We start from the raw sequence: 27481 nt of genomic DNA, 5'->3' as shown, positions 1-27481 counted from the left end.
AAAAACATTTCAAATATCAGGCTTTTATATTTCCCAACATGAATAAACTATTTTAATTGTGTTGCTGCCATCAAATTCAAAATGACTGTTTTGTCTTCTTAATAGTACAGAGTAAAAATGTTTAATCTATCATATCGAATACAATATTTGTCTATGAAATATAAGGTCAGAAATGTCTTCTTTTATTAGATATTTGTCACACTACAAAAACGTTAGATAAACTTGATATACCAGTAGAGAGGAACTACTTTTCAAATAAAGCATCTCCTCTACCTACTGTAAACGTGCCCAAGTAAACCCGCAGGCTCATTATCAATAACAATACTTTCACAAATGGATTCATTTTTCTTTTACACTTAATTCTTACTTATATCAACATAATGAAGTGTTTTAGGAAGTTAAGTGAGAAAAGTAAACACATAACTAGTCTTCATTTTAAGATGACAGCTGGGCTACTGTTTGCAGCTTCTCAACCTTTTCAGTGTGTGCGTGTGCAGATGAATGCGTGTACAGAGGAACACTGACCTCAGCGTGGTGCTCCTCGTTCTGCTGAAGCACCTCAATCACCAGCTCAGCCAGGCGGATGGTGTCCTCCAGTTTTTTGGCAGGGGTGACTAAACGTCCTACATTCTCTGCAGCACAAAGGTTACAGATCAGTGCAGGCAAGCTCTAATCAACATCTGTTCTTTCTTAAACACAGACCTTTGACTAATGTGTGCATGCAGTCTTTAGTATTTGGGAATATTTAGATATTATGAAAGTAATTAACATGCGCGTTGTCCAACCTTCTTCCAAACAGCGGAGATTGAGGTTTTAGTCACATTTTTGGGACGTACCTGGTACCTCATATTTTGTTCTATAGCCTCATTCAGAATATTTGGGACAATCTCCCTTAATAGGAAGACTTTAAACATATTTTTTTTTGTTTTGATAATTAGGATGGGATATCAGATCCTAATTATTTGGGACTAAAGACAAATTTACATGTAAGATGAAGTTTCAGTGTGTAACAATTACAGAAGTCCATGAGAGAAACTGATAAAACTGATTATATTATGTGGAGGTTGCCAACTGAAGCTGTGACCATAAGGTGGTGGGTGCCTGTCATGGCAGCCATTGCCGAACTTGGTGGTGGACACCCTGAGTTAGGAAGGCCGTCATGCTGAAGGAGTCCTATAGGACTTGGTAAGCCTGTAAGACTACGGACGCAGTTGTAACCAAGTGGGTTGTAGCCTTGGCAGTTGCTGAGGCAAAAACTCAGGTGTGGGAGGAGTTTGGAAAGATCATGGAGAATGACTTTCAATTGGCTCTGAGAATATTCTGAAAAACTGTAAGTCGGTTTAGGCAGACAAAGCAGTGCTTTACCAACACTGTGTATGGTGGCTGTGGGTTGCTGTTGACCTCAACTGTGGACATTATTGGACGGTGGAGGGAATGCTTCGAAGATCTCCTCAATCCCCTCTTACAAGAAAACTGAATCTCTGGACCCTGTGAAAAGCTCACCCATCACTGGTTCGACAGAATCAGCCTCCTTAGAGATTCTCCTTAGAATCAGCCTCCTTAGAGGCTGATTCTGTGAACCCATCAGTGAAGCTAAGTTTGCAAAGATGGTTAAAAGGCCCCATGGTGGCATCGTTCTGGGCGTAAATGAGATCCGCCCTTCACCGTTCCTTCAGTCTCTGGGTGTTGTAAGACTGTTTTGGCTGACACAACATTGCATGGAAATCGGTGGCAGTCACTCTGGATTGGCAGATAAGGGTTGTGGTCCCCCCTTTTAAATTAGGGGGGCCGGGGTGTGTGCTTCAGTTATAGGGGAGTTACAAGAGTAAAGCCTACTGGGTCCAGTCTGTACTAACGGAGCAAGTCTGTTTTGCATTGCCGGTAGTAAGTGGGAGTTGTTCCATGTAAAGTCGAAAAAGTAAAAGTGGGACTCGATCATGGCTGCCCTTTGTCACCAATTCCGTTCATAAACCTTTATGGACAGAATTTCTAGGAGCAGTTAAGGGATGCAGGGGGTCTGAATTGGTGGCTGCTGAATTGATCTCTGCTTTTTGCAGATGATGTGGTTATTTTGGCTTCATCAAACCATGATCGTTATCTTTCTTTGGACTGGTTAGCAACTGAGCGTGAAACGGCAGGGATGAGAATTAGCACCTTCAAATCAGAGACCATGGTTCTCAATCGGAAAATGGCGGAATACCCTCTTCAGGTAGGCAACAAGGTGCTGCTTCTGGTGGAGGAGTTTAAATATCTCATAATCTTTTTCAAGAAGGGAAAATAGGGGAGAGGAGGACCAGGAGATTGACAGACAGTAATGTAAAGTTATCTGCACCAGTCTGATGTGGTGAAAAGAGAGTTGAGGTAAAAGGCAAAGCTTTCCTTTTTTTTTTTGGCTATTTAGAGAGAAGACCCCTTGATGCCTCCCTCGGGAGGTGTGTCGGGCATGTCCAACTGGGAGGAGGCCCAGGACACCTCGGTATTCCCCAAAAGCCTGGGCCTCTCTGCTTAGGCTGCTCCCACCGTGACCTGACCTTGGATAAGTGAAATTTGATGAATGAATGGATGGATGGACAAAAGGGTCGGTTGCGACAATGAATCTGTATGTTTTCTCCTTAATAGGTAATTTGGCCAAATTATATACAATAACCCTAAATCATAAATTTTTTTTAACTGCATGTAAACTACAAATACAAAAGAATGGCCATTATATTTATATTTATTTGGGAATTTACATCTTAGCAGGAAAGTTTTTTTTTCCCCTTATCAACTCCACTTGTATGTGCTAATACTGGATATTGTGCATCCGTTCTTGCATTTCAGGCCTATGAAACATTCCATAAGAAGGTGGTACAGGAGAAATTTAGTGCAAGTATGAAGGGGAAATTATTCAAATGTTTCAAAACAATGTTCCTTGAAGAAAGAATTGATGGGATTACATCTTTGTTCTTCTTCAGTCCATAATATCAAATGATTCAAGGAATCGGATGGCATTTCACAATAGGGCAATACACAAAGGGAGTGAATCAAGCCTAAGCTGGATAAATTACTCATTATTCAATAGTTGATATAACCAAGTGGGCATAGGAACATGACTTGGAAAACATGTGTCACTTAAAGCTTTTACTGTGCAAAATAGGAGCATTATGTTAACTTTGTCCAGGGTTCAACAGCATCTTGAGATGGAAAATCACACAGTGGAAACATGCATCCTGATCTAGTGAATTTGTTTTCAAGACGATTTGTTACAGAAATGTTACAGAAATGTAACATACAGAAATGTATGGAAAGGGACCATCCAGACTCTTATGAGCAGCAAGTCCAGAAGCCTGGTCCTATAGTGTTCTGGGTTTGTGTCTTTGGCAATGCTTATTTCCACTTCTGTGATGGCACCATTAATGCAGAAAGATCCTAGAACCACATATTCTCCCCTCAAGGCCACATCTGTTCCAGGGACATGCCTGCATCTTTGAACACAACAAAACAAAACCACACTCTGCACACATTACAAAGGCATGATGGAGGAAGAAAAGCTCACGGCTACTGGACTGGTCCGTCTGCAGCCCTGATTTCTCCCCAAAAGAAACCGTGTGGAAAATTTTAAAAGGAAAAGTGCAACAATGACGACCTTGAATTATTGCACACCCTAAGACATGTTTGAAGCAAAGATTTTACAAAATAACACCTGAAACTCTTGATCACACGATATTGAAGTATTGTGAGAAAGAATAGCAACATTGCAAAGTTTTATAATCCCAAATCTTTTGAATTTGTTACAGGCCTGAAATATAAAATGGATGTTTGTTTCCTTATAATATAATCATTATTTTTAGTTTTCTGATTTGGCTTTCTATATCACAACTTTATGAGTGCGTTTTATTTAAATTGCCATTTTCAATATCCAAGTTTGGTTTGGTTTTGAAGTGTAGATTCAGCTTGTTGCTGGATTGTGGGTGGCGGCATGGAAGATCTCTATCTTACATCACACCATCCCCATCCTTAACTGATAGATATCAGTGATTGTTACACACTGTTCCTTTAAGCTTGTTTTGTTTAGTATTTCCTTGAGGCATACTTTATTATGCAGCATTACACACAAGTGTATCACAGCCATGGTTGCAACACAGGTCCAGCATCCTCTTTTCATTATTTATTGTCGTCATATCAACCATACTTGCCTGCATGCTGAACACAGAGCTAGGTGGCTGAAATCAGTGATGGTATGCATTATCCAGCTGATGACTCACTTTAGCAGAACAGTAATACGGTGGACATGATGAGGGACATAAACAGCATGTACACTGAAGATGTGTCATGCAATAATGTGGTCATCTTCTGCTTATCTCCACAGACTCTGAGTGCACAGTGTGATTGTTTCGGGTGTTGCAGTGACATTTCTAATACAGATGAGCCAAAAGATCCTGACCATTCAGATACAACGGTGATATAATATGCTTATAGTTTGTTCTCGTAGTCAATATGTTGGATATCGTAAAGGCGCAAAGACCTGAGCTTCTTCAGCTATTACACAGTAACAAGATGTTACGGGATGTACTGGGACAAGACTTAAAGACTGTTGAGTGAAGACCGAAAGTGTTATTACTGTTAGGTGCCAAAATTCTGACAAGCATTACATGATGGTCAAAATATGTTGGCTCATCACTGTTGAGGCTGCTAAATGGTAGTTTGACCTGCTCACCTTCAGTGAAATGACTGTTATTATACTATGGCCAGAAAATACTTTATTGTACTTCTGAGTGACAGATAGTGGAATCAAATAAACTAAGTGCTGATTTTCATGTAAAACAGCTATATTTCAGCTTTATATTTCAGAGGCCATGGTATAAGGATGATTATGAATTTTAAGGCATTAGAATGTAGATGGTAAACTGTATTTACAGTCATGTGCAGAAGTTAGTGGCCCCTCTTTTAATCCAATCTATTTTTGTGTAAAAAAATAAAAAAGAGAGAACAGTCTTGTTGTAGTGGGGCTTAGTATTAGGTGAAAATAACTTTGTTTAACTATGTTTATGTAATAATTTGTGCTGTCAAGCGATTGAAAAAATTGAGCGATTAATTAATTAAGATCTGTAATTATTTAATATAATTAATCTCTTTTTAATATCACGTAAAAATTGCTGAGAAAAGCCCTCAAATTGAGGTGTTTTTCTCTAAATTCATTACATAATTGTGGCAGATCAAAAGATTGATACATGTATATAATATCAAAAAGTGGCTTTATAAAGTTTTTTTTTTTAATTTTTTTAACAGAATTGAGCAGTCCTAGCCATTTACATCCACTCGGCAAGAACATTCGCCAGCCTCTGTCGCAGACGTGCGCATTCGCGGGCTGCTCTCCTCGAGTCTAGTTTGGTGAAGAGCGTAGTTGTGGTAACATCGTTGCTGCTAACGTTAGCTGTAGCTGTGCTCGCGACCGGGTACTTTGCGTCTATGTGGCTAAACTTCAGCTGCTTCGGTGATAAGCAATGTCCTTTCCACAAAGAACACATGTCAATCTACCTTTATCAACGTCAGGGCGTTTTAGAAATGTAAATTCCCCATTCACTGGACCGACAACTTTCACATGCTCCTCCATTTTCACTTCTCTTCTCCGTAACTCACCGTTCCTCCCCATCCCTGTCCAGCTACAATGGGATTCTATCAGTATCTGCTAAACACGCCCAAACACAGGGACAGCCAATCAATTTCCACTTCAAGTGTGAATTAACATAGTTTTTCACCCCACAAGCATCCCACCGCACAGACACAGATTTCATAATAACGGCAACTCGCAAACAGAAAATATAAAGTTAGAGATTAAAAAATAGATAAGCGATTAAAAAACATAACACGCTAAATATGCCTGTAATTAATTAATCGCAAACATGCTAATTTTACACCCCTAGTAATAATTGCTTGAGGGTCATGTTCTGGGTCTCTGGAAAGATCCTAGAGACAACTTCTGTCACGGTTTGTTACTTCCTGTTTTATTTTGAAGCCTTTGTGTTTAAGTTCTTGTTTGACCTTCCTGTTTCCCATCTGCCCTGATCATCTGCACCTGTGTTTCGTTAACCCTTCTGTGTATCCTGCTTAGCAGCGCTTTGGTTTTTGATTTTGTAGAAATAAACAATTTTTTGGGAACTGCCTCCTGCTCTCCTGCATCTGGGTCCTACTCCAACCACATCGTGACAACTTCTGTTGTAATAGACACTATATAAATAAAATTGAATTGAAAATTGAATTGAATTCATCTTCTGATGTTTGGGTTAATTCACTGATCTTCGAGATGTTGTAACACATCTGTCCAACAGCTAAAACTAGAATAAAACTGTATCGTGGAACAATTCAATTCAATGACAGTGACAATGCTCCCAAACACATCAGAAGAGCTGTAATTTAAAAGTCAAACCCCACTGTAACCCTATTAAATGATGTGGCGAGACATTAAGAGAGCTGTGCATTAACGAATGTTAGAAAAAAAAATCAATCATTATTAAAAGGATTAAAAGAGGGGGTACCAGCTTTTCACATGATCGTATGGATTATTTCATGGAATTTGAAGTGGAAACACAAAAACATAAAACAGTGTTTCCACGTCATCCTTCTATCTCATATATCAGGAGAGCAAGTTCTGCTTTCTCACTTACAACACAGAGGTGAAGTTATCAGGCATTAAATGGCTGGCCGGGACTCTAAAAGTAGAAATCAAATTATTCGAGAATGGAGCCACTTTGGGATAATCATGAAAATCATCTTGTACCCAAAGAAACAGGTTAATAAGAAAAAACATGTCAATTTCAGAACATTATTAAACAAGCAGCGGAGAGGAAAATCTTCAGGCATAGGTGGGGCTAATTGCACTGTAACTTAGCATATAGCTATCCCAACATTGCTTTGACATAACAACACCTAAACTGCAACATTTCAAGTTGAACCTGCACAATAAGTTCAAGTTCAGCTAATTTGTAGTTTAACTATGGAAACCCGAAGTATGCACAGAACTAAAGTTACCTTGTGGCAATATGAAATTAGGCTCCAATTTACGCTAAATTCAAGCAAGCTAAATTCAGGGCTGTTGAAGTTAGTACAGCATAGATGTGGCCTAATTAAAAGGTTTTATTTGCATTTCACAGATTTATGACTTCATTAACAAAATATGTGTGTTAGGGGAAATTAATATTTTTGTGTTATGAAAAACAAACACTTTTTTTTGTTGACATTGCAAATGATATCAATCTAAGTTGAGCAGCAAGATAAACTACAGGTGTCAAAGCAATTGTGTATAAAACAATGTGTGACTCATACATCTCATAGGGTACCACCGTTAAACTCAAACCCTCAGCTAGCCTTGCAAAGTTGGATTTAGTTTGCGGTGTTTCTGCACAGAGTTAATATGTGGTTTCCTGTTTGTGGAATAAAGTTCCAGCTGAGGTTTGTTGGTGCAGTGTGGGACTGTGTTAAACACTCAGTCCACTGTCACGGATAAATCTGTTGATTGTAGAATGGTTCAGGAAGGTGTTACTTGTACACTACTGCTCAAACTTGGGTCTGTTTAATAAAAGTTTAAATCAATTAATAATAGATGTGATATTTTTGTTTTATTTTCAAATATCCTTCCATCTTCTATGGGAATGTGGTTTGTATGTTTAAGCCTCTGCAATGTTAGCCTGCTAGCAGCAACTCAGCTGTAAATCTGCCTGAACTTTGAACTGAAATACAAAAAAGTTTTAAAAAAAATTTGCCATATCTGACTATATGAAATTAAATAAAACCTGTTTCTCAGCAGTGTAGGTGGAGACCCAGACCAAAGTGTCAGGACATGGGGGACATGGGGGACATGGGGGACATAGGGGAACCTGTTTAACCAGCGGAGCTAGCTGGCACCCTGAATCTGCTGGAAGTCAACATCAAGTGCCTATATACGGGCTAATATGTCAATTCCATTAATACAGAGTAAAAGGAAAAAAAGAATATGGGAATCCCTGAGAACAAACTTGTTTTCTGAACTTATTTCCTCAAAAATGTGACCTGATCTTCATCCTAGTCACAATAATAGACTCAGAATTGTAATTTCTGGTGTTTCTAATGTGCACACAGAGAAAACACCTGGGATATAACAGCTGGTTGAACCTTCTTTGGCAGCAATGACTCCAACAAGCCTTTTCAGTATGTTTGGATGAGACCTGCTCAACTTTAGGAAGACTGTTTGTTCCTGATTCAGCTCAGACACATTTGTAGAATGTTCGACTTGAACAGCTCCCATAGGTCATTCAACATCATTTCTGACTGGACCACTTCAAGAAGTGGATGTATATCTGGTAGTCTGAACTTAAATGTTTCAAGGGTCTTTTATCATTAAAGCAGCCCAGTGAATATTGAATGTGTGTGCTCAGTAAAGACAGAATTATAACTGTTTACTCATCAGCTTAACCACACTGTTTGTTTAATATTGTAACTTCAAGATTGTGTTTTGAAGAGCAAATACCGTATTTTCTGGACTATAAGCCGCACCTGTATATAAGCCGCATCCACTCCATTTTTAAAAAAATAATAAAAAAAAGATATACAAGCCGCACCTGTATATAAGCCGCATCTGCTCTATTTAAAAAAAAAAAAGATATGCAAGCCACAGATATTTATGTTGTTAGATTAGATATTTACTACATGTACAGAAGGATTTTGAACTTTAAATGATGTACATGTTTGTACCTAAATAGATCCTTTCCTAACAGTGTCTTTTAACACGGCAGCAACTTTGCTGATTAAAACGGGACAGAACCAAGAGAAAATAACCGATATTTATTTATCTATTTATCTGTTTGAAATCTGCTTCTACCTACTTCTATCTGCTAAAGAAGAAGTAGCGTATTCTTCTTTGCATTTATTTCTTAGTTTTCATTCTAATTCCGGTTAGCACTCCCCGTAGCGGTGGAAGAAAAATCCACAGAAAAACCGCACCTTTGTATAAGCCGCATGGTTCAAAACCTATGAAAAAAGTAGCGGCTTATAGTCCAGAAAATACGGTAGATAGGGGAAAAAGTTGAACTCTCAAGGGTTCCCATATTTTTCTCATCCCTTTACACTGTATGGCGAGAAGATTTGTACTACTCCGAGCTGTGTCGTTATATAACTTTCCTTATCTTCAGAGCTAAGTCAACCCAAAAACAGAACCCACGGACAGTATTCTTTCGTTCTTTGGGACTGTAATTTTAACAAAAGTAGCTGTTGTTGAATTATCATCATTCACAAGTGGGAATGCTTATAAGAGTGGATAAGTGTTGCTGAGGGATATGCAGGTCAATATCTTGAACAGATCAACAGGTTGGGTTTACACACACAAATACATGGCCTGCTTAATGACAAACTAGTATGACAAAACTCCCCACCAGTTCATCGACATGAAGCAGCAGCTGTAGTTTTTATTAGAAACTAAAATATAAATTAAAACTGAATGCAATGGATATCTCATAAACCCATATTTTATTTATAGCCTAACATTGAAAAGCTATTAAATGTTTAAACCAAGACAATGGGTCATCTTAAAGGAGCATGAGGCTCCTTTTAAGAAATGAGACTCTAGCGCCACCCTTCGCCACGACGGCTGTCGGGGGTACTGCAGCCAACAGCAAAGCCGGCACGGGAGAACGGGGAGAACGGGAAGAACGCACATGCAGCGTCATGTGACGTCACATCCGCAGGACAGCGCGGGAAATTCCGGTCACAATTGCAGCACATTTTGCAGCACACAGCCTGTTCAAGGCAACGGAGAGATACACTAGAGGGCTCATTCTTTTTGGTTTGGAACGCTTCATCTGACATTATTACTAGAAAACTTAAAACGTATACAAATTTTTTTCATAAATCCTGCCTCAAGCTCCTTTAAGAATGAAAATATATCATTTGAATTTGACGGCTGCAACAAGACTGACAAAGGTTGGGACAAGCCGACGATTACCATCGTGTCACATCCCTTCTTCTTTCATCAACAGCTCATACACTTACCACTTTACCTGCTATACAGGTGAAATAAAGTGACCTGTGAGCGTAGAAATCTGAGAGCATCGTAGCATCTGAGAACTTAAGAACTACTTCCTGGAGTTTTCTGAGGGATAAATGTTGTCCTGTTTCTGATATCGGGTTATAGCTCTTACATCTGTTATCGGGTTCCTGAAAATAACTTTCAGAATGAATGTTTCCTTTCCAGATGTGCAGTCTTCCCATTCCTGCAGAGCTAATGCATCCCATAACATCAAAGACACAGGTCTTTGATCTGAGCCCTGATATAAAGCCAGATGATACATTTCCATTGTATTCTGTACGACAAGGCGTCCATGACTTCCAAAAAGGAAACAGGATGATTTTCAGCTTTGACCAGGTCCATTCAGGCCCAGACAGTTGTGTTTGTGGGTCTGTCCACATATGGCTTCTTTGTCAAAGCTTCAACCTGCATTTGTGGATGGGAGGCCAACTAGGAAGTGTTCCTGAGTCCAGGCGGTGATTTCCAGAAACATTATGTCTCTTTAGGGTCCAAAGATCATGACAGGCGACCGAGTTTCAACTTTTTTTCCTTCACAGTATCATTCTGAACATTTCTCACGGCTATATGACAAGGTGTTTTCACAGATTAGTGAACATCTTTACTTCTCAAAGACTTTGATGATATTTCTGTTACCAGTCATGTCACCAGCCTGTTGATAGTTTACCTAATTAGCTGCAAGTTATGTCCTTTGGGTCTTTCTTTTACTTTTCTAGCTTTCTAGCTATTTATAATACAATGGTGAAATCACACCCACTTCCAACATTTTTATATACATATATATATATACATACATATATATATATATATATATATATATATATATATATATATATATATATATATATATATATATATATATATATATACATACAGTATTGTATTGTGAATAAAATAGAGGGCTATGAGATACACAGCATCCTAACTCTTTGGAGGTGATTTTTATGTATTTATTTTTTTCATATACCTTCTTTTAAATCACTCTTTTCTGTATTGAAAGGTTGTAGCAGGTCAACAATGGTTTAGTTTAAAGATCATGTTTCTCTGAGGAATATACGGCCAGTAGAGGTCAGATATACAGCTCAACTTTTTCTTTTCTAAGTAAGAGTCAGAAACAGAAGACAGGTTTAAAGGATGGTGAAAAAGGTGGAGACGAGGGGAATTGTCAGGTAGATGGTGAGAGAAGAGATGAATATTAATGGAGGTTTTTTTTAGGAAGATTTAAAAGGAAGACAGTCAGAAAAAACAAGAAACTATCAGATCATGTCAAAAGCAACCGGGTGTAACTTATTTCTGCCTTAAAGATGGAGGTCACTTCTTAAAGTTACCTGTATTTTGCAAATAGAGTCAACTTCAAAAGAAGGGAAAAAAATAAAGCACAAACCATCTTTATTTCATCCTTTGTACACTATAAGGAAATGTGACAGAATGTTTTCCTATTTATTATTATTATTATTATTATTATTATTATTATTATTATTATTATTTGTAATATTATTTGTAATATTATTTGTGTTATCATTACATTTCTACATTTCATTATGGTTTCATTTAAACAACAAATGTCTCAAAATCTCTTCAGGAATGACTGCAGGATTTCTGTCTGAATGTGCTGTGCTTTGACCTTAAACACGTAAAAAGGAGTTCACACAAGCAAAGTAAAAATGCATTCAAGTCGCAGACAGACACAGACCAGGTGGTTTAAGAAGGACAGACAATAAGCTCACAGAAAGGCAGCGCTGTTAGTCACTTGAAACTTACTGGACGGTACCAAGTTGACTTTACAGACTAAAATAACAGACAGCCAAACCAAAAGATGCCAGGTACCACAAAGGACTTGAGACCAGTGGTGATGGTTGGCGTGCATATTTGCTGCAAGAGAAAAATGCAAGGGCATGTTGGCAGGGGAAATGAGGAAGGTACTCACGAATGGTTAAATCCATCACTTGAGACGCCAAGCAGAAGACAGGATGCTCATACATCTCTCTCTTTTTCCCTACGGAGAAATAGGGAGGATACCGAGGCATGCGAGAAGCCAGGGTCAGAGGGGATGAGCACAGTCGCTGGGAGGAAAGATTACTGGAAGCAATGAGATTTCTGGAATCTGGCAATATCACAGCTACAAAGGGGGTGACTTATAACGTGAAAGTTAATAAATATACGTAATGAGTACGCAAAATGAATGCTGTTCAGTGAGTGAGCCTTCTACTTTACCATGTCAGAAAGAAAGCAGACTAAAAAGAAGCCACGTTCCTTGTTGGCGTTCACTCGTGATATATTTACTAGTAGGGTAAGGCATTCTCTGTTATTTCCAGCTCCTCACCAAAAAGCTGTTCTTCACACACAGACCTCAGCCCACTAATCACCATTTCATCATTTGTGTGCATACAAGGAAGGCTGTGTTTGTGTTTTCTCAGGGAGCACCTGTGGCAGGAAGAGTGAGCTAGCTCCCCATCGTGTGTTGTTAAATATCAACAGGTGTGACGGCATCAAGACTGACCTTACCCTACCTTGAACCCATTTTCTGCATTAGCTACATTAAATATGATATGATCTTCATTTAAGTCCCAAACATAAAGGAACACGATACGCACAAGTTATTAACACACAAACAATAGTAAATATATGTAATTACACATGTGACACCTGTTAAATATTTACATTATTTCAATGAAAAGTAATGTGAAAGTTAACTGGAGTTGTGACACCTAAAAATAAAGCTGATGAAATAAGTTTGGAGTTGTGATTAGGATCTATATTGATTGACTGAAGCCATGTCTGAAATTTACTGTTCACAACACCTGCATATGGAGAAGGTCATAGAAGCATCAGTCCACGGAAAGACAAACTGTAAATAAATGGAAGCAGTTTAGTACCGTGGCTACTCTTTCTAGAAGTGGCCTCTCAGCAAAGATGACTAGAAAGGCAGAAGACAGACTTCTACAATGGATGCTAAGCTTCCTCAAGAGGTAAAGTCTGCTCTGTCCTGTCTTATAAACAGCGTTGTACGTGTTGTATCACCAGTCCAGTCTGCTGTCCGGGTGAACACCGAGGTAATTATACTCTTCCACCACCTCCACTTCCTCTCCAAAACTATCTGACTTAGTTCATGCTCTCTTTGTCTTGTTCACATTTAAATTGAGATTATTCTTCCTACACCAGACAAAACATGTCCACCAGTCCTTCACCAACAGAACTGCTGCAGTTTGGTAACAACTGTGCTCTGTCCTCAGGTCTCAATAGGAGGGTTTCAAAAGCACTGTGTTTGCCGTGTCGGCTGGATTCATGACGCTTGAGTCTCACAGGGATTGAAAGAGCAGTGGTCTGTATTTTCAGCTCTTTTGCCCCATTGTCAGGTCTCAACGGGAGCATTTAGAAAGCATACCACCTCCATGTGCTGCCTCCTCGACTGGATCTGTTGTCACGGTTTGGCTATTTAGTTCCTGTATTATTTTGAAACCTGGGTCTTTGTGTTTCAGTTACGTCTTGACTTCCCTGGTTCCATCTGCCCTGATCGTCTGCACCTGTGTCTCATCAACCCTTCTGTGTATATCTGGTCTTGTCTTGCCCCAGCTCCCTGCTGGTCCGTACTGTTTCATCATTCGTGTTTCCGGTCTGGTTTTGTGCAATTGGGATTTCTTTGCAATCCTGCAATATCCTACCTCAGCAGCGCTTTGGGTTAATACAGTGTTTCTCAATCCTGGTCCTCGTGGGCCCCTGTCCTGCATGTTTTAGATGCTACCCTGCTTCAGCACACCGTGATAAAAGTACCTGTGTCATCAACAGAGCTGTGCAGACCTTGGTGACAAGCTAATGAGGACCTTTAATTAGAATCAGGTGTGTTGGTGCAGGGAAACTAAAACATGCAGGACAGGGGCCCACGAGGACCAGGATTGAGAAGCACTGGGTTAATAAAACACTCCTGTATCCTACATCTGGGTCCTATCCACCCCATTCGTGACATCTGTTTGATTAACAAAACTTTCAAGACCACATGAGAAGTGTGCAGTCTTCTGCTTTTCTAAAAAGCTATAAGTTAAAATGTTTTAAATGTCTTAAATGGATGAGTTGTGGAATTCGCTTTGTGACTTCTTAATCAAACCTTTCCTCATATGTGGCTTTAATCTCTTCTAAAGTCGATGTATGGGTTGGCGGATGCTTGTGGCGTTTGATTCTGAGAGTTCACCAGATTCTCTATATCATTCTTATGTCTGACTTCCTGCCAGCTCAATCTGCTGTGTGTAAATTGTGCTGAGCAGTGGTCCAATGCCAAAAAAGCATATTAGTGGAGCAGAAGAAATGGGACATTTCTAAACCACTCCACGGCACCTTCGGTAAGACCAATATGAATACAAAGACCATTATTGACAGCTCCTGTTGTTGGACTTGAGGTTTCACTGGAAGTGTTTTGCTCTACACTTAAAGATTTGGAAATCCAAAACACTACGAGAAAAATCTTTTGTTGTCAGATCAAACGATACACTATATATGGTTACCAGCATTAAAACATCGGCCCAAAGGTAACGTATACAGGAGGTAGCATCATGATATGGGCTTGTTTCGCTGCCTCAGGGCTTGGACCGCTTGGCATCATGGAGTGGCATGTCTATATGTCCTGATGCACCAGGCAACGGGACAATTTATGAAAGTAAATTAACAACAGAATGGCTTCAGGATAAGAAGTCCTCTTTTGAAAAGACAGCAAAGCCCACATCTTACCTAGGTACATATGCTGTGGGCTGACCTCAAGAGAGCTTTTCGCACCAGACATCCTACCAACACTCAAAAACTGAAGCGCTGTTAACTCCAGGACCGGCTGTTCACTCCAGGAGCTCACTTATTGGATGCACACACGTTGTCCTGCCATGAATGAAGATATCAGTCACAGCCAAAACTAAGGCCAATGTGGACAAGAAACTGCAGTTCCTCAAATTACCACAAGGGGCTGCCTCCAAAAGTGATTGAATCACCAATGAGCCCCTAAGATAAAATGTCAAACTTTACATTATAAATAAACATATTTACAGCCTTATTTAGGTCTCCATGTCTAGATTTTTCATGCACCTATGTACTGTGTGCTTTATCTTGCATGTTAGCCCTAAAGTTTGTTAGTGTTACAAACTGTTTGCTGCTACTCTTTACATCTAAATACATCTCAGACTTATGGACCTGGTATGTGCCGTCCCAAATATTTGATATCAGCCAAAACCAGTGAAGCCGAACAAAACCAGTCGAACAGAGATTAACAGATTACTTGCGGAAGATACGGTAAAAGTTTGCAAGCCTCTGAAAGATGGCAAACTGTTGAAGGTTAGGGCTGCTATAGGCTGCAATAACAATTGCTTCATTTACTCTAACGCTATGTTCACACTGAAGGTCTTAATGCTCAAATCCGATTTTTTTAATCCAATTTATTTTTGCGCAGTCATTCATATTATCATTTTAATGCAACGTTCATCACACTGAAGTGTGAATGGTACGTAGCCCTGAAGTGACACACATGCGCAGAGCAAAACAATGTCATGTAATGCGTGGTGTTAGGGTTAGGGTTAGGGTTAGTTAATGTACATTCACCTTTGCATTTTAGACCTGGAAAAGGTGATGATGGTCTGGGCCTGTATCATTGCCCTTGGTAAGACTCATATCCACTTCTAAGACAGCAGCATTGATGCAGAAAAGTACACACTGAAATGTAAGACCAACATATGCCGTCTTCAAGACTATTTCCAGGGATGTACATGCAGTTTCAAACATGACAATGTTAAATTGTGGTTGCAGCCACCTTCCCTGGCATTGGTTTCGTCATCTTTTAAATGGTTGAAGAGAGTGAGGAATGCCTAAAATGGATGCCTACTTACAGAAATCAAGACCTTGTGATAGAATAACATGGCCACAAAGGGCAGTTCCATTGTGTCTTGTTTATTAGTCTTGTTGTTTTCAAAGACCAGCTATTGCTATCCAGCCGTAGCCAATACACAAGGAAACAAGATTAGATGAGTATGGAAATCAGGAGGAACAAACAAGAGGAAGGCAGAGAAACGGGGAAGAATGAGCATCCCTTCAAGTACGAGGCAAGCCAAACTGGGAGACAGAGGCAGAGAAGGATTTGGGTGAAAGAGAAGCTGAGGAATGGGTTAGGTCAGCATCAAAACTGAATTGAATGCATTTTCACTTACTATTCACTGGCCGCTTCAACAAGCTGAAGGAGAAACAAAATATACATGGCAACCAACTTTCAAGCTACATTATGAAGGATAATAAAAGTTATTTTGTCTAAAGTTTTAAGATTTTAGGGTTTTTTTATGGACTACCACAAAGCAGTAAAATACAGTGTAATAAAGCAAGGGTCTCAAACACTGTTACATCAATTTTATAACTGTAAAATGATCCAACATGATAGTCCTATCTGAGCTTAGTTCATGATATTTGATGACTTTTTTTTTAAACACTAATGTCTTAACAATTTGATTGCTAAATCACTAGGGAATATCAAACACCGCCAAATCAGTGTTTGGCGGTGTTATTTAAATATCTTTAAATCAATCTCTAAATATCCTGGTTTGTGCATCTCAGTGAAGTGTTTACCATGTTTTATTGAGTACTTTCCCCGTTTGACTAATTGCCAATCTACACGACTATTAAGTCACAATTGGTTGCCTTTTTTCTTCCACAAACAATCAATACTGAAGACTAAGATTATAAAACAGCCACTGAATAGGCTTTGCTTAATTGTTTGGATTGAACAGTAGTCAAACACTAAGGATATGACTGAGGTCATGCAGCACAATTAGGTCATTATCAATAATTGTACATGTTTGTGGGAAATTAAGGGATGCAACCCAAACTTAGAACCTTTATGGATTTTGAAGGGAACTGTTTGCATGTCATATACTTCTAAACATATGTCAATGGCAAGTGTCGCTCTATGAAGGCAAACCCTTTCTCATGGCGGTGCATTATTAACCATATTATAACACCATCCTAAGCCATACTGACATTGAAAAGAGATTCTTCAAATAAAAAAATTGTTTTACTAGTCAAAACAAAGCTAGATAGATCACCAGAGTAGAGACATTACCAGTTTAACAAGCTGGTGTACCACTCACTCAAGAACGTGCAACCTTCTTTGTTGATCACTGCAGTACAATAACATTATATCGTTCTCATTCGTCGTTGACTGAGATTAAAAATTATTCCACAAGATTGTTTGACAATCACCTGTAAACTGGAGGAAAAATAATCAGCTAGTTACTCTTTGTATGAGTGAATTTAGTTTTAGTGGACTACGTCCTCAGCAGCTACACTTACATTACCCTCTAAAGTGCAAACTTGAATCAGCTGTTTTTTGAGCAATTTTTTGCAATGATTTATGCTAAAAAGTGATTAGATCACCATCTAAGTTACAATAACGGAAAAACACAATGTGCTTAAGATCATAAGATACAAACAATAACATTTGTCATGTCTTTTTAGAAGAAAACCATGAAACATTCCCTGAGCTGAAGGAAAAATATATGTGAACCCTTGGAATTATTAATTGTCAAACCTCCTTTAGCAGCAATGACTCCAAGTAAGTGCTTTCGGTATCCCTACATAACAAGCTGCACGGCATTCAGGAGGAACTTTGGACCATTCCTCTTTCTAGAGATGATTCAGCTCAGACACATCTGTAGGATGTCTGATGTGAACGGGTCTCTCTTATTCCACAGCATCTCTACGGGCGTGAAGTCTGGGATCTCACTAGGCCACCAAAAAAGTAGACTTTGTCTATCTTAAGCCATTCTCTGGTGGATTTACTTCTATGCTTAGGGCCATGCTGTACCACCCACCACCTTAGCCGGTGGACAGATACCCTGCCACTGTAGGATACGTTGTTACACTTAGGACTTCCTTTTCCTTTGTTTTTCCTCCAGTATGGTGTGTAGTTCATAGCCAGCATGACGCGTACTCCACCATACTTCACCATTAAGAACATGCTTTGAAATTGGTAAGCCTTGCCCTTTTTAGTGCAGAGCACTATTCAGCTTTTGTATTATCAGTTCCCAAATCAATTTCCCAGTCGTACTGTTGTCTGTTAAGATTCTTTTTGGCAAACCCCAGGCAAAGCCATGCACACCCTGCTAGTTAAATGACTTATGTGTGGCAGAGACCTTTTCAGTTCCAGTGATGTCTTCAAGCCTTTATTGCTTCTTATTTCCATCACTGTGTTGTGTCTTTGGAGTTATCTAGGACTGGTGCCCACTGTGGCAGGGTGGAGGAGCAGCCACTCAGTTGATTGGGCACAGGTGTGCCCAATCAACTGAGTGGCTGCTCCTCCACCCTGCCACACCCACTTTAAGAGGAGCAGTCGTAGCAGTAAATTGCCTCCATTTATACAGTTTCTCCAGCTTTTCCAGTAAGTTTTTCAAGATATGATCCAGATCAGTAAATGTTAATTATGAACAATAGAATTAACAGCTCTAATCCACACTTCCAAAATCATTTGACTTATTTTTTTCTAAGACACATGAAGACCATGTAGTCGGTAATTTAATTAAAAAAACGTCAGACATTCATATTATCTATGTGTTATCATGTTAAGCACATTGTGTCCATCTGTTGTTATGACTCAGATCAAGATCAGATTAAATTGAATGGAAATGAATGCACAAAGCCATATAATTCTAAAAGGGTAATACATATTAGTATAGCCAATATGAGAAAGATTAACTTTGATATGTTTGGTAAAATGAATAAAATAAAACCTTGTATAACCTCAGCAAAATTATAGCCATCCTTTCTGACAGTGCCAGGCTTCACTAGTGCACAATTGTGGACTGTTGAAGATCACAGATGCCTGTTGTGAAATCACCCCAGCAAAATGTTTCATCATACCTCCAAATATGTGGTCCTACGTTGTAGTGTGACCCGTTTGGCAACGGTTGTCTTAAAAGGTCTTGCAACCAAAGATTCTTAGCGATAATCTTCTGATCATGTCTGCAATCCCATGACTTCTTCTACTGATTAGCTAATTAAAATGCAACCTGAAATGATGTTTTAATTAATGCAACGTGCCTCTTTTCCTAAACATAACTGGGACCACAATCTCCTCCTTTGATGCCTCTGTTTAAAAGTATTTTTGTGTTTTGCTTATTGTTGATTGCTTACTATCAGTGCATGCTGATAATGTTCTTCCACTGTTGCCAACAATTCAGGAGGTCCCATCACTGTAAAGTCTACGCATAACATTCCTGATCTTGATTCACGTCTTTGGGCTCCTATACGCCGCACAATTTCTACCTCTGTATAAGATTATTGCAGAAAAGACACTCCTCAGTTGATCCTGATTTGCTTTCTACAGTTTCTATCTTCTGGACCATGGGAGAAGGACTGCGTCACAATCATGTAATGTTACATATCTGAGGTCTTTATTTCCACTTTGTAGAAAATAAACAGTAAAAAACATTCAATCAATCAGTCAATTAGTTCTTCTGAAATCTGAGACCGTCAACATTCTTAATGTCATATTGTAGATATTGTACCTGAAACTTGCCTTTCAAATCAAGTGCAAGCAAGTTAACAAAAAATAATAAAATCTGTGTCACTTTCATTTATAATTTTGCATTTGAGTTTAAAAAAAATATGAATTTGTTAAGTGTTACAATATCCTGGCTACCTGGACCATTCAAAGAATAGGGCAGACACCAGTTTTTAGGGAGTGTGCAGTGGCAAGGATGTCTTTGACACAAGAAAATATTTTTTTTACTTAAGTCAGAAATGATTACAAATCCTTCATTTTTACCATTCTCTATAAATACTAAAATATGAAGACCCACGTCAAGGAATAATTGCCATGTTATGTTAGCACTACAGCATCACAAACATGAAGGAGCTTGGATGGAGCAGTAACTTACCTTCGATTTTTGCATACTCTGACAGACGCTGATAGTTGACCACGGCTGCTTGTTCTAAACACTTCCTGATCGCAGCTTTGATATCCTCTTGTGCGACTTGGGTGACAATGTCCTTCATTAGAACCTTGCCAGAAAGGCATAACAAGATAATTAGTGAAACACACACCCTCATGAAATAAAAATAAAAAACACCACCCATGCCCATTCCTTGTGGATGGCTGCCCTCTTCAAACTCGGATCCTCTACCAGAGGTCTGAGAGCTTGTGTGGCTCTACATTGTATTTTTACCGTTCTTTCTGTTCTGACTGTACACTTCTCCACCAATATTGATTGGCTAGAATCACTCTCCCAGCTCGAGGGTGCAGCTCAGCGTGTTCAAACCAGTCACACCAGTGTTGTCTTCACAGACCACATCTTTTCTATTTCTTATGTCAACCCGTGGCATTTCTCCAGCTCGTTGTGTTGTCGTCTACTTTAAGATATTGTTACTGAGTATTGCTAACCCTATTATGGCTGCTTTCTTCTGGATATCTGTGCTGTGTCATACTCCACCACTCATGGCGGTGTCTCCACACCTGGACTTTGGGACATCCAACCTATATGAACGCTTGGTTGTGTCGTTACTAGGGATGCCCCGATACCGATACTGGTATCGGTATCGGGCCGATACTGCTCTCATATACTCGTACTCGCAAAAATTCTCCGATTCCACGCACGGATACCACTTCATTGTTGTTGTAGTTACTGGTTAGTGACTCTAGGGGGAGATGTTGAGCCGCCCCGCGACAGACAATGGCAAGAGACGACCCATGGGCCGTGTTGGGATTCAGCCTCTGTGCTGTCTTTCAGCCTAGCCTTTTCCAACCACTCATAGGATTTTTCAGTGTGAGCCACTTCTACGATCTGTTGATGGTACATGCAGTGCTTTAAGTGGGCCGGTACGGAGCGGTACGCAGTACCGGCACTTCTAAATTGTACCCATCAGCGTACCGGAAATTATTTACTGTGTGCGGCGCGTACCGGTACTGTTCTTCCCAGATTCCCCATCAGTCAGTAACTCCCCCCGATCTCCCCAAAGTCTACAGGTTGGATTTGTTGATTTAGTGGTTTTGATGCTCAAAGCTTGCCATACAGACGTAAAGGCGCGCTTGGCCAACCCGCGGCTCGCGAGCCACATGCGGCTCTTTGGCCGGTGTCATGCGGCTCTTGCAACTTTATTTGATAGGTGCAGTGAAAGACAGACTCGTAGGAAGTGGGTGCAAAATATGCCGCGACTGGAATCAAACCCGCGTTCGCTGTACGCAAGTCGCCTGCTCATCCCGTTGAGCTATACGGGCGCGCTCGTAGTTGTGACGGAAATAACTTGGAGGGAAAAAATGCACGGCCAAACGGAAATGTGAAGGTAAACACAGGAGGTATGTATATATATATATATATATATATATATATATATATATATATATATATATACACACAAATTTACATAGTCCCATATTTGTATGACTGGAGGGGGAGAGTACCGGCACTTATTTTTTCCCACTTAAAGCACTGGGTACATGTATCATTGACAGGCATTGGCTTCTCTTTCCATTATGGTTTCTCCTACACATCTTCTTCCTCTGCACAAAAACAAATTAAATTTGTGTTTGGTAGATTTGGTAGTTTGATAGTCATGGCAGCCTTCCCGCTAGCCTCTATGAGAAGATCTGGCAACATTTTCAAAGGTGCAGCCCCAATACTCTGCTGCCACAAATGTATGTTACTTACAGATGCATTACCATTTAAACGGGAAATAAACAGGCTTTCCAACAACAAAAGACAACATACATACATATATACATTTTGTATATACATATATATATATATATATATATATATATATATATATATATATATTCATTCATTCATTCATTCATTCATTCATATATATATATATATATATATATATATATATATATGTGTGTGTGTGTGGTTGTGTGTGTGAATCTCAAAATATAACTTACCCTTTCTAGCAAGGACAGAGTAGCTTTTAGCGCTCCTTCTGGTCGTCCAAATGGGAAGCAATACCTAAGTAGTAAAGTAAAATGACGGATTTTTATCTTAACTCTCACCTCTGCAGTGTTGCAGCATTTCTTTGCACAATTTGTGCATCAAATTCCTACCTGAAGTGTGTAATCTGATTTTCCAGAAGAACCCGTAGCCTCTCTTTGATCTCTTCAAAGCGCTCCTTCTCTTCCACAGTAACCGTACCAATCCCGTCAGGCCTGAAACATAGAGGGTTTTTTTTTTTTTTTTTCAATCGATGAAAATATTTGTACCGCATTCCTTGCCAGGACTGCAGGGGCCTCATTTATAAAGCTCGCTTGTGCACAAAACAGGGCTTGAAAGATGCGCAAGCCACCTTCTATACTTATAATAGCGCTGATCGTGTCCCTCTGTGTTTGAAGCACAGCGTCAGTCAGGACGCTTAGCTGCTGCTGGAGCTGCAGCCGCGGTGAGTGGGCTTGCCACCCGTCCCTTGATATACGGAATTGTTACGTGTGGCAGGGTGGAGGAGCGGCAGCCACTCAGGTGATTGGACACAGGTGTGTCCCATCAACCTCTCCACCCTGCTTGCCTTATAAGGCATGGCTGGACAGCGGCAAGTGTTCGGACTGAGAAGCTCCTGCTGGCTGCTGCTGACCTGTGTGATGCTGTGCTTGTGCACGTGTGGCGGTGTTTGGCAATAAAAGGGTTCTGCACTAAACTCCGTGTCCTCTCTATCCTGTCGGTCGGGCCCCCGTAGCACTCGCCCTGCTACACTGGCGCCCAAACATTGCCAAACACCGCCACACGTGCACAAGCACAGCATCACACAGGTCAGCAGAAGCCAGCAGCACACCTGTGTCCCATCACCTGAGTGGCTGCCGCTCCTCCACCCTGCCACATTACGTAATTGGGAATTAAAAGTTGCGTTACCAATATGGAACGCAGTTTATTCCGTATTTCACAATTGTCCCATGCACGTCTGTCACACACGCACACACTAGTTAAGCCTAATTATGCCTAAATTATGGTTCCACGTTAAATCGACGCAGAGCCTACGCCGTAGGTTACGCGGCAACGTGCACTGTACGGTGCGCGTCGCCGCGTAACCTACGCCGTATGCTCTGCGTTGGGTCTTTGGAGTCATCCTAGCTGGGCAGTGGGCACCCACTTCTAGGAAGATTACGAAACTGTCTCAGTTTATAGACAGTTTAACTGTCTAACTGTGGACTTAGATGAGTTTGCGTCCCCTCTGCTCTTTGTAAGGAATGGTTCACATCAGAAGATACCTCTTAAGAAGATCGAACATCAAATCTGGTCAATCACAGAAGCTGTACACCACACCGCCAAACTCCCGCCAAACTCCCGCCAAACTCCAGCTGTACAACCTACTAACTTCATTTTAATTTAGTTTAATTGATTCGTTTTAGGGAGAACTTACTTTTCCTGTGACATTTTAATGGTGTTAAAATAAAGAGAGAAGAGATCATCACAATTTGTGTTATTTTATGAACATAGTGTAGTTGTCTATTACTGTGACTACGATGAAGAGATTGCATTTCTAGCAAATGAATGGTGGGTATTTATTTATTTATATTTATTTGGCCATTTCCCTCCCTTGATGGAGGGGTTTACCACAGTGGAGCTTCATAGCCCTCTCATAGATTTGGCAAGGGGTTTTATGATGGATGCGCTTCTTGGCACAACCTTGCAAGCACAAGGAGAACAAACCAACTTTACACAGCTGGAAATTGAACTGTGCTGCCAGTGCAGCAACTGAATGCTATCATCAGAAGCAGATAGGCTCCAACAAGACGTAATGTAGACCATAATCTGCTGTGGAATAGGCTACCTTTTTAGTGTAAACTACATGTGATTGAGCAAGATAAGAGAGAGTTATCTTCATGTCTGTGGAAATCCTGGATTTTGAGTTAACACATCTCAACATAGCACACTGAGAATATTCCCTAATGTTCTCTACATTATATCCCTGCGCACACACACACACACACACACACACACACACACACACACACACACACACACACACACACACACACACACACACACAGAGTTCAAATGTAACAAAGGCAGCATTTTTACGTGATATTCTCATGATTCGTTTCAATAGCAGGCAGAGCTTTACATCACCAACCCGTCCTTGTGAGTGATGTGTTTATTGTGTGTGACATGGTTGGGTCTGAGCAGAGTGTGAGCAGAGTGCATGTGACAGAGGAGACGTTGGACTGGTGGCCATGACAGCACGATGAGAAGCAGGGGACATGACACCTCCACCCCGCCGCCCCCGCCCACCCCTCCCCCGACATGTCATTTTGGACAGTGAGAAGCTGGGTGCGTGTTGGAATCTCTCAGAGATGCCGCTTTGCTCGGTATCGGCCCTCACATCCTCTCCTCCCACCCACAGACCCCCCGCAGCGATCGTGGACATGTGAATGTGCTGCAGCCACTTCTGGGCCTCTGCAACATCAAGCTGAGGAGGAAACGAGTACCTGGGACCTTTGAGTTTGTAAGTTCTCTTTCTTTCAAAGCAAGATTTATTGATCATCTGATTTTTCTGAAGGAGAAACACTGCTAGTAAAAGAGGCATCGAAACTGTAGGGGTAGAAAATTGCAAAAATCGAAATGAAAATAAAGAAGAAAATTAAAGATTTAATGGTGTTGTATCATAAACACTGGTGAGTAAAATAAAATGACTGGTGAGTGGACTCTGGATGACTAATCAGCTGCGTGAGCTCCCAGACTTTTATCGTTTTGTCACCACCGCAAAAAGCAATCTCTAATTGTCACCGTGCCAGAAAATAAAAGCGGGGATTTTCACACTAATTATGTCCTGCAGGGTGTCTTTTTTTTTTCAGGTTCCAGCAGCATGTTATTCCTTGGCAGCTTCCTCATGTTTGCTTGACCCGTTGACCTCACAGCTCCAATGATCACAACAATCAAATGAGCCATTGCTGACAAATAAATGGGACAACAGTTTCAGATCAGTTTTCTCCTGCAAAAAAATTACAGGAAATTAATTTAGGTTGAATTATGTTTCCAGAATTAATTGATAATTAAATAATCGACTCCTTCTAAGTAACTACACCAAAAGGAACAGTTTTTAAATTGTGAATAAAAATGGTTCCCTTAATTTCCTGTCGTAAGTCTTTTTTATTTATTATTATTTATTTATAATTATCAGTTTTCTATGTTATCCTACATTTTATCTTCATTACATTTGAATGAAATACCGGTATGTATAATTGTAATGTAATGATACAACTCTGCTTTGACAAAAAAATAAAATAATAAACATTGGTTTAAATATTGGTTCTGTATTGGTAATACTGAACACATCATGACCTGTAACATCTGTTACAGCTGATGAGATGAACACTGAAGAGCTCATTAAATGGTATTTATCAACATTTTAAACACAAATGTAAAGAGATAAAACCAACATGAACGTGTTCATAATTTTGTCAAAACTTGAATGTAAAACAGCTCAGGAAATGAAATATAACGGCATTTTCAGTTTACAAATTAAAATGTTAATTCAACCAAGCTCATCTTGTACTCGACTTCTATGTTCTTTTTAAAGATACGTGATGACACATCGTGGATCTAAATAGAGTCTTTAGCGGACAGAAGTCAAATTGTGACACTTTGGTGGACCAGTGGGCTTCTGAAGCCACAGGGGGGTGTGTGTGTGTGTGTGTGTGTGTGTGTGTGTGTGTGTGTGTGTGTGTGTGTGTGTGTGTGTGTGTGTGTGTGTAAGGGTGCTGATCTGGACGAGGTGTGTGCACAGAAGCAGCAGTGTTGGTGGCTGAGACATGGACCCGTCATGCGTGACAACCTGTCAGTGTGTCATGTCCCGACCTGCAGGCGCGTCGGCTACACCGGCCGAGCAGCTCTGTCTCTTTTGCATCTGCACTCATATGTATATGTATTACTTATGATCTTTTAATAAAAAAAGAAAAACCAAGAGCTTCAGGTAAGCATATCTATGCATATTCATCTGAGACGTGAAATTCAGAAGTCAAATGGAATGTTTAGATGCTCTATCAACTATTGACACTGTACGTTAGTGTTTTTACGAGTCTCCACCTTACTTTTCAGTTAAATTCATTTTTAGCTACTATTGGGTCACCTAACATAACAAAGTAACCCTGTTGTACTTTTATGACAATTATACAATAATTATACCAACCACACCTTTTATATAAATTCTAGTCCAGTGTGATTTCTGAACATTAAAAAGGTCTTAATATCACCAGATGAGGCTACACTAGGAAGATTAACATCTTGCTTACATGGTGAGAACAAAAACCTCTCCTGACATTCCTAAATTACGGGTATTCACATCTGTCAGTTTCAGCCATTAAGCTTTTCATGCCATTTTCAAGTTAAAATAAACACAAGAAACTCCGAAGTGACACAAAATAAAAGGTTGCAAATAAGTTTGGTTCTTTTTGGACGGTTTGGTCCAAACTAACGTACCCATCAATGTTTTGGGTGTTGCCCAAAGCTACTGTTTGGTCTGTGATGTAGTAATACAAACTTAACCAAACCTAAAATTCAAATCAGAAATTTAACACAAGGATTCTTTTGTAAGCATTACTTATGGGTAATTCTAGGTCATTTAATCGTCCAGTATTTACAAACGTGAATCATGAATAGTCATAGACTCATTCATAATGGCGTGCATTAAGAACATACTCAGTTTGACACATCAGCCAGTTGGAGGCGCTATAATTGGCAAATTGAGGTTTTTGCTCATATCCTGCACTTTCTTCAAACGTACCCTGATTCCGTATAATTTGTCAGATCTAATAGCGTCATAATCACAAGCTCGTGGATCAGCACATTTTCCAGTCACAATTTCATGAAAAGGATGGGAAAACAACTTCCTCCATTTGCGGTAAGAGTTGAGGTGATGCATCGTCGAAGCCTCGTCAGGAAACACTGGTTACAATTTTTTCCATAAGAACTGTGGCAAATTGTTTGAAGACAATGACAACTAAGGCCGGTATATTCAGACGGTCAGACTGAAGCAGTTCGTCCGTGGGCTGTTATTTCTGTGAATCTGCTTGGACCCCAACGATTGCTGCTTGCAGCTATATTTCCTCTCTTTTTTTCTTCTTACTGAAGTGCCCGTTGTCCATCTGTCCACACTGATCAGAAAAGGTCTCAGTCCTCCATCGCTGCCTGTCAGCCGGGCAGAGGGAAGGAAAGATGAAGAAACAGTCGGAAGACAGGGTTAGTTGGAGGGATGAAGGGGGAGGTGGGAGGTGGAGAGACAGCCCTTGGTGACCTCTGCCCTCAGCGCTGGTGTGGCCCTCGTCTATCTTTGTTACACTTCATCCACAGATGTCCAGCTGCGATGTTGACACATTTGATGTACGAGCACATCACAGTCGATCAGACATGAGGCAAATAGTGCAGCTTAGGTAACGGGAATGAAGTCCACGTGACTCGCGGGCCACAGAACAAAGACGAGGACATCCAGGTGATGACCTCATTTGAGCTC

General features: G+C 40.1%; 1 protein-coding gene across 1 annotated transcript in view; it reads right to left on the bottom strand.

The window, feature by feature from the left end:
• Positions 1 to 27481, bottom strand: part of cadpsa (Ca2+-dependent activator protein for secretion a) — a 223723-nt gene that overhangs the window by 87410 nt on the left and 108832 nt on the right. Inside the window, exons 14-17 of the mRNA XM_061727983.1 lie at positions 22089 to 22190; positions 21930 to 21993; positions 19927 to 20050; positions 526 to 632 (exon numbers count right to left, since the gene is read on the bottom strand). Coding sequence (XP_061583967.1) covers positions 526 to 632; positions 19927 to 20050; positions 21930 to 21993; positions 22089 to 22190 — 397 coding nt within the window. The remainder of the gene's footprint in view (positions 1 to 525; positions 633 to 19926; positions 20051 to 21929; positions 21994 to 22088; positions 22191 to 27481) is intronic.

The sequence above is a fragment of the Cololabis saira genome, chromosome 8 (assembly GCF_033807715.1).
Source record: "Cololabis saira isolate AMF1-May2022 chromosome 8, fColSai1.1, whole genome shotgun sequence".
NCBI lineage: Eukaryota > Metazoa > Chordata > Actinopteri > Beloniformes > Belonidae > Cololabis > Cololabis saira.
The sequence above is the reverse complement of the archived record's forward strand: the minus strand, read 5'-3'. Positions and strand labels throughout refer to the sequence as shown.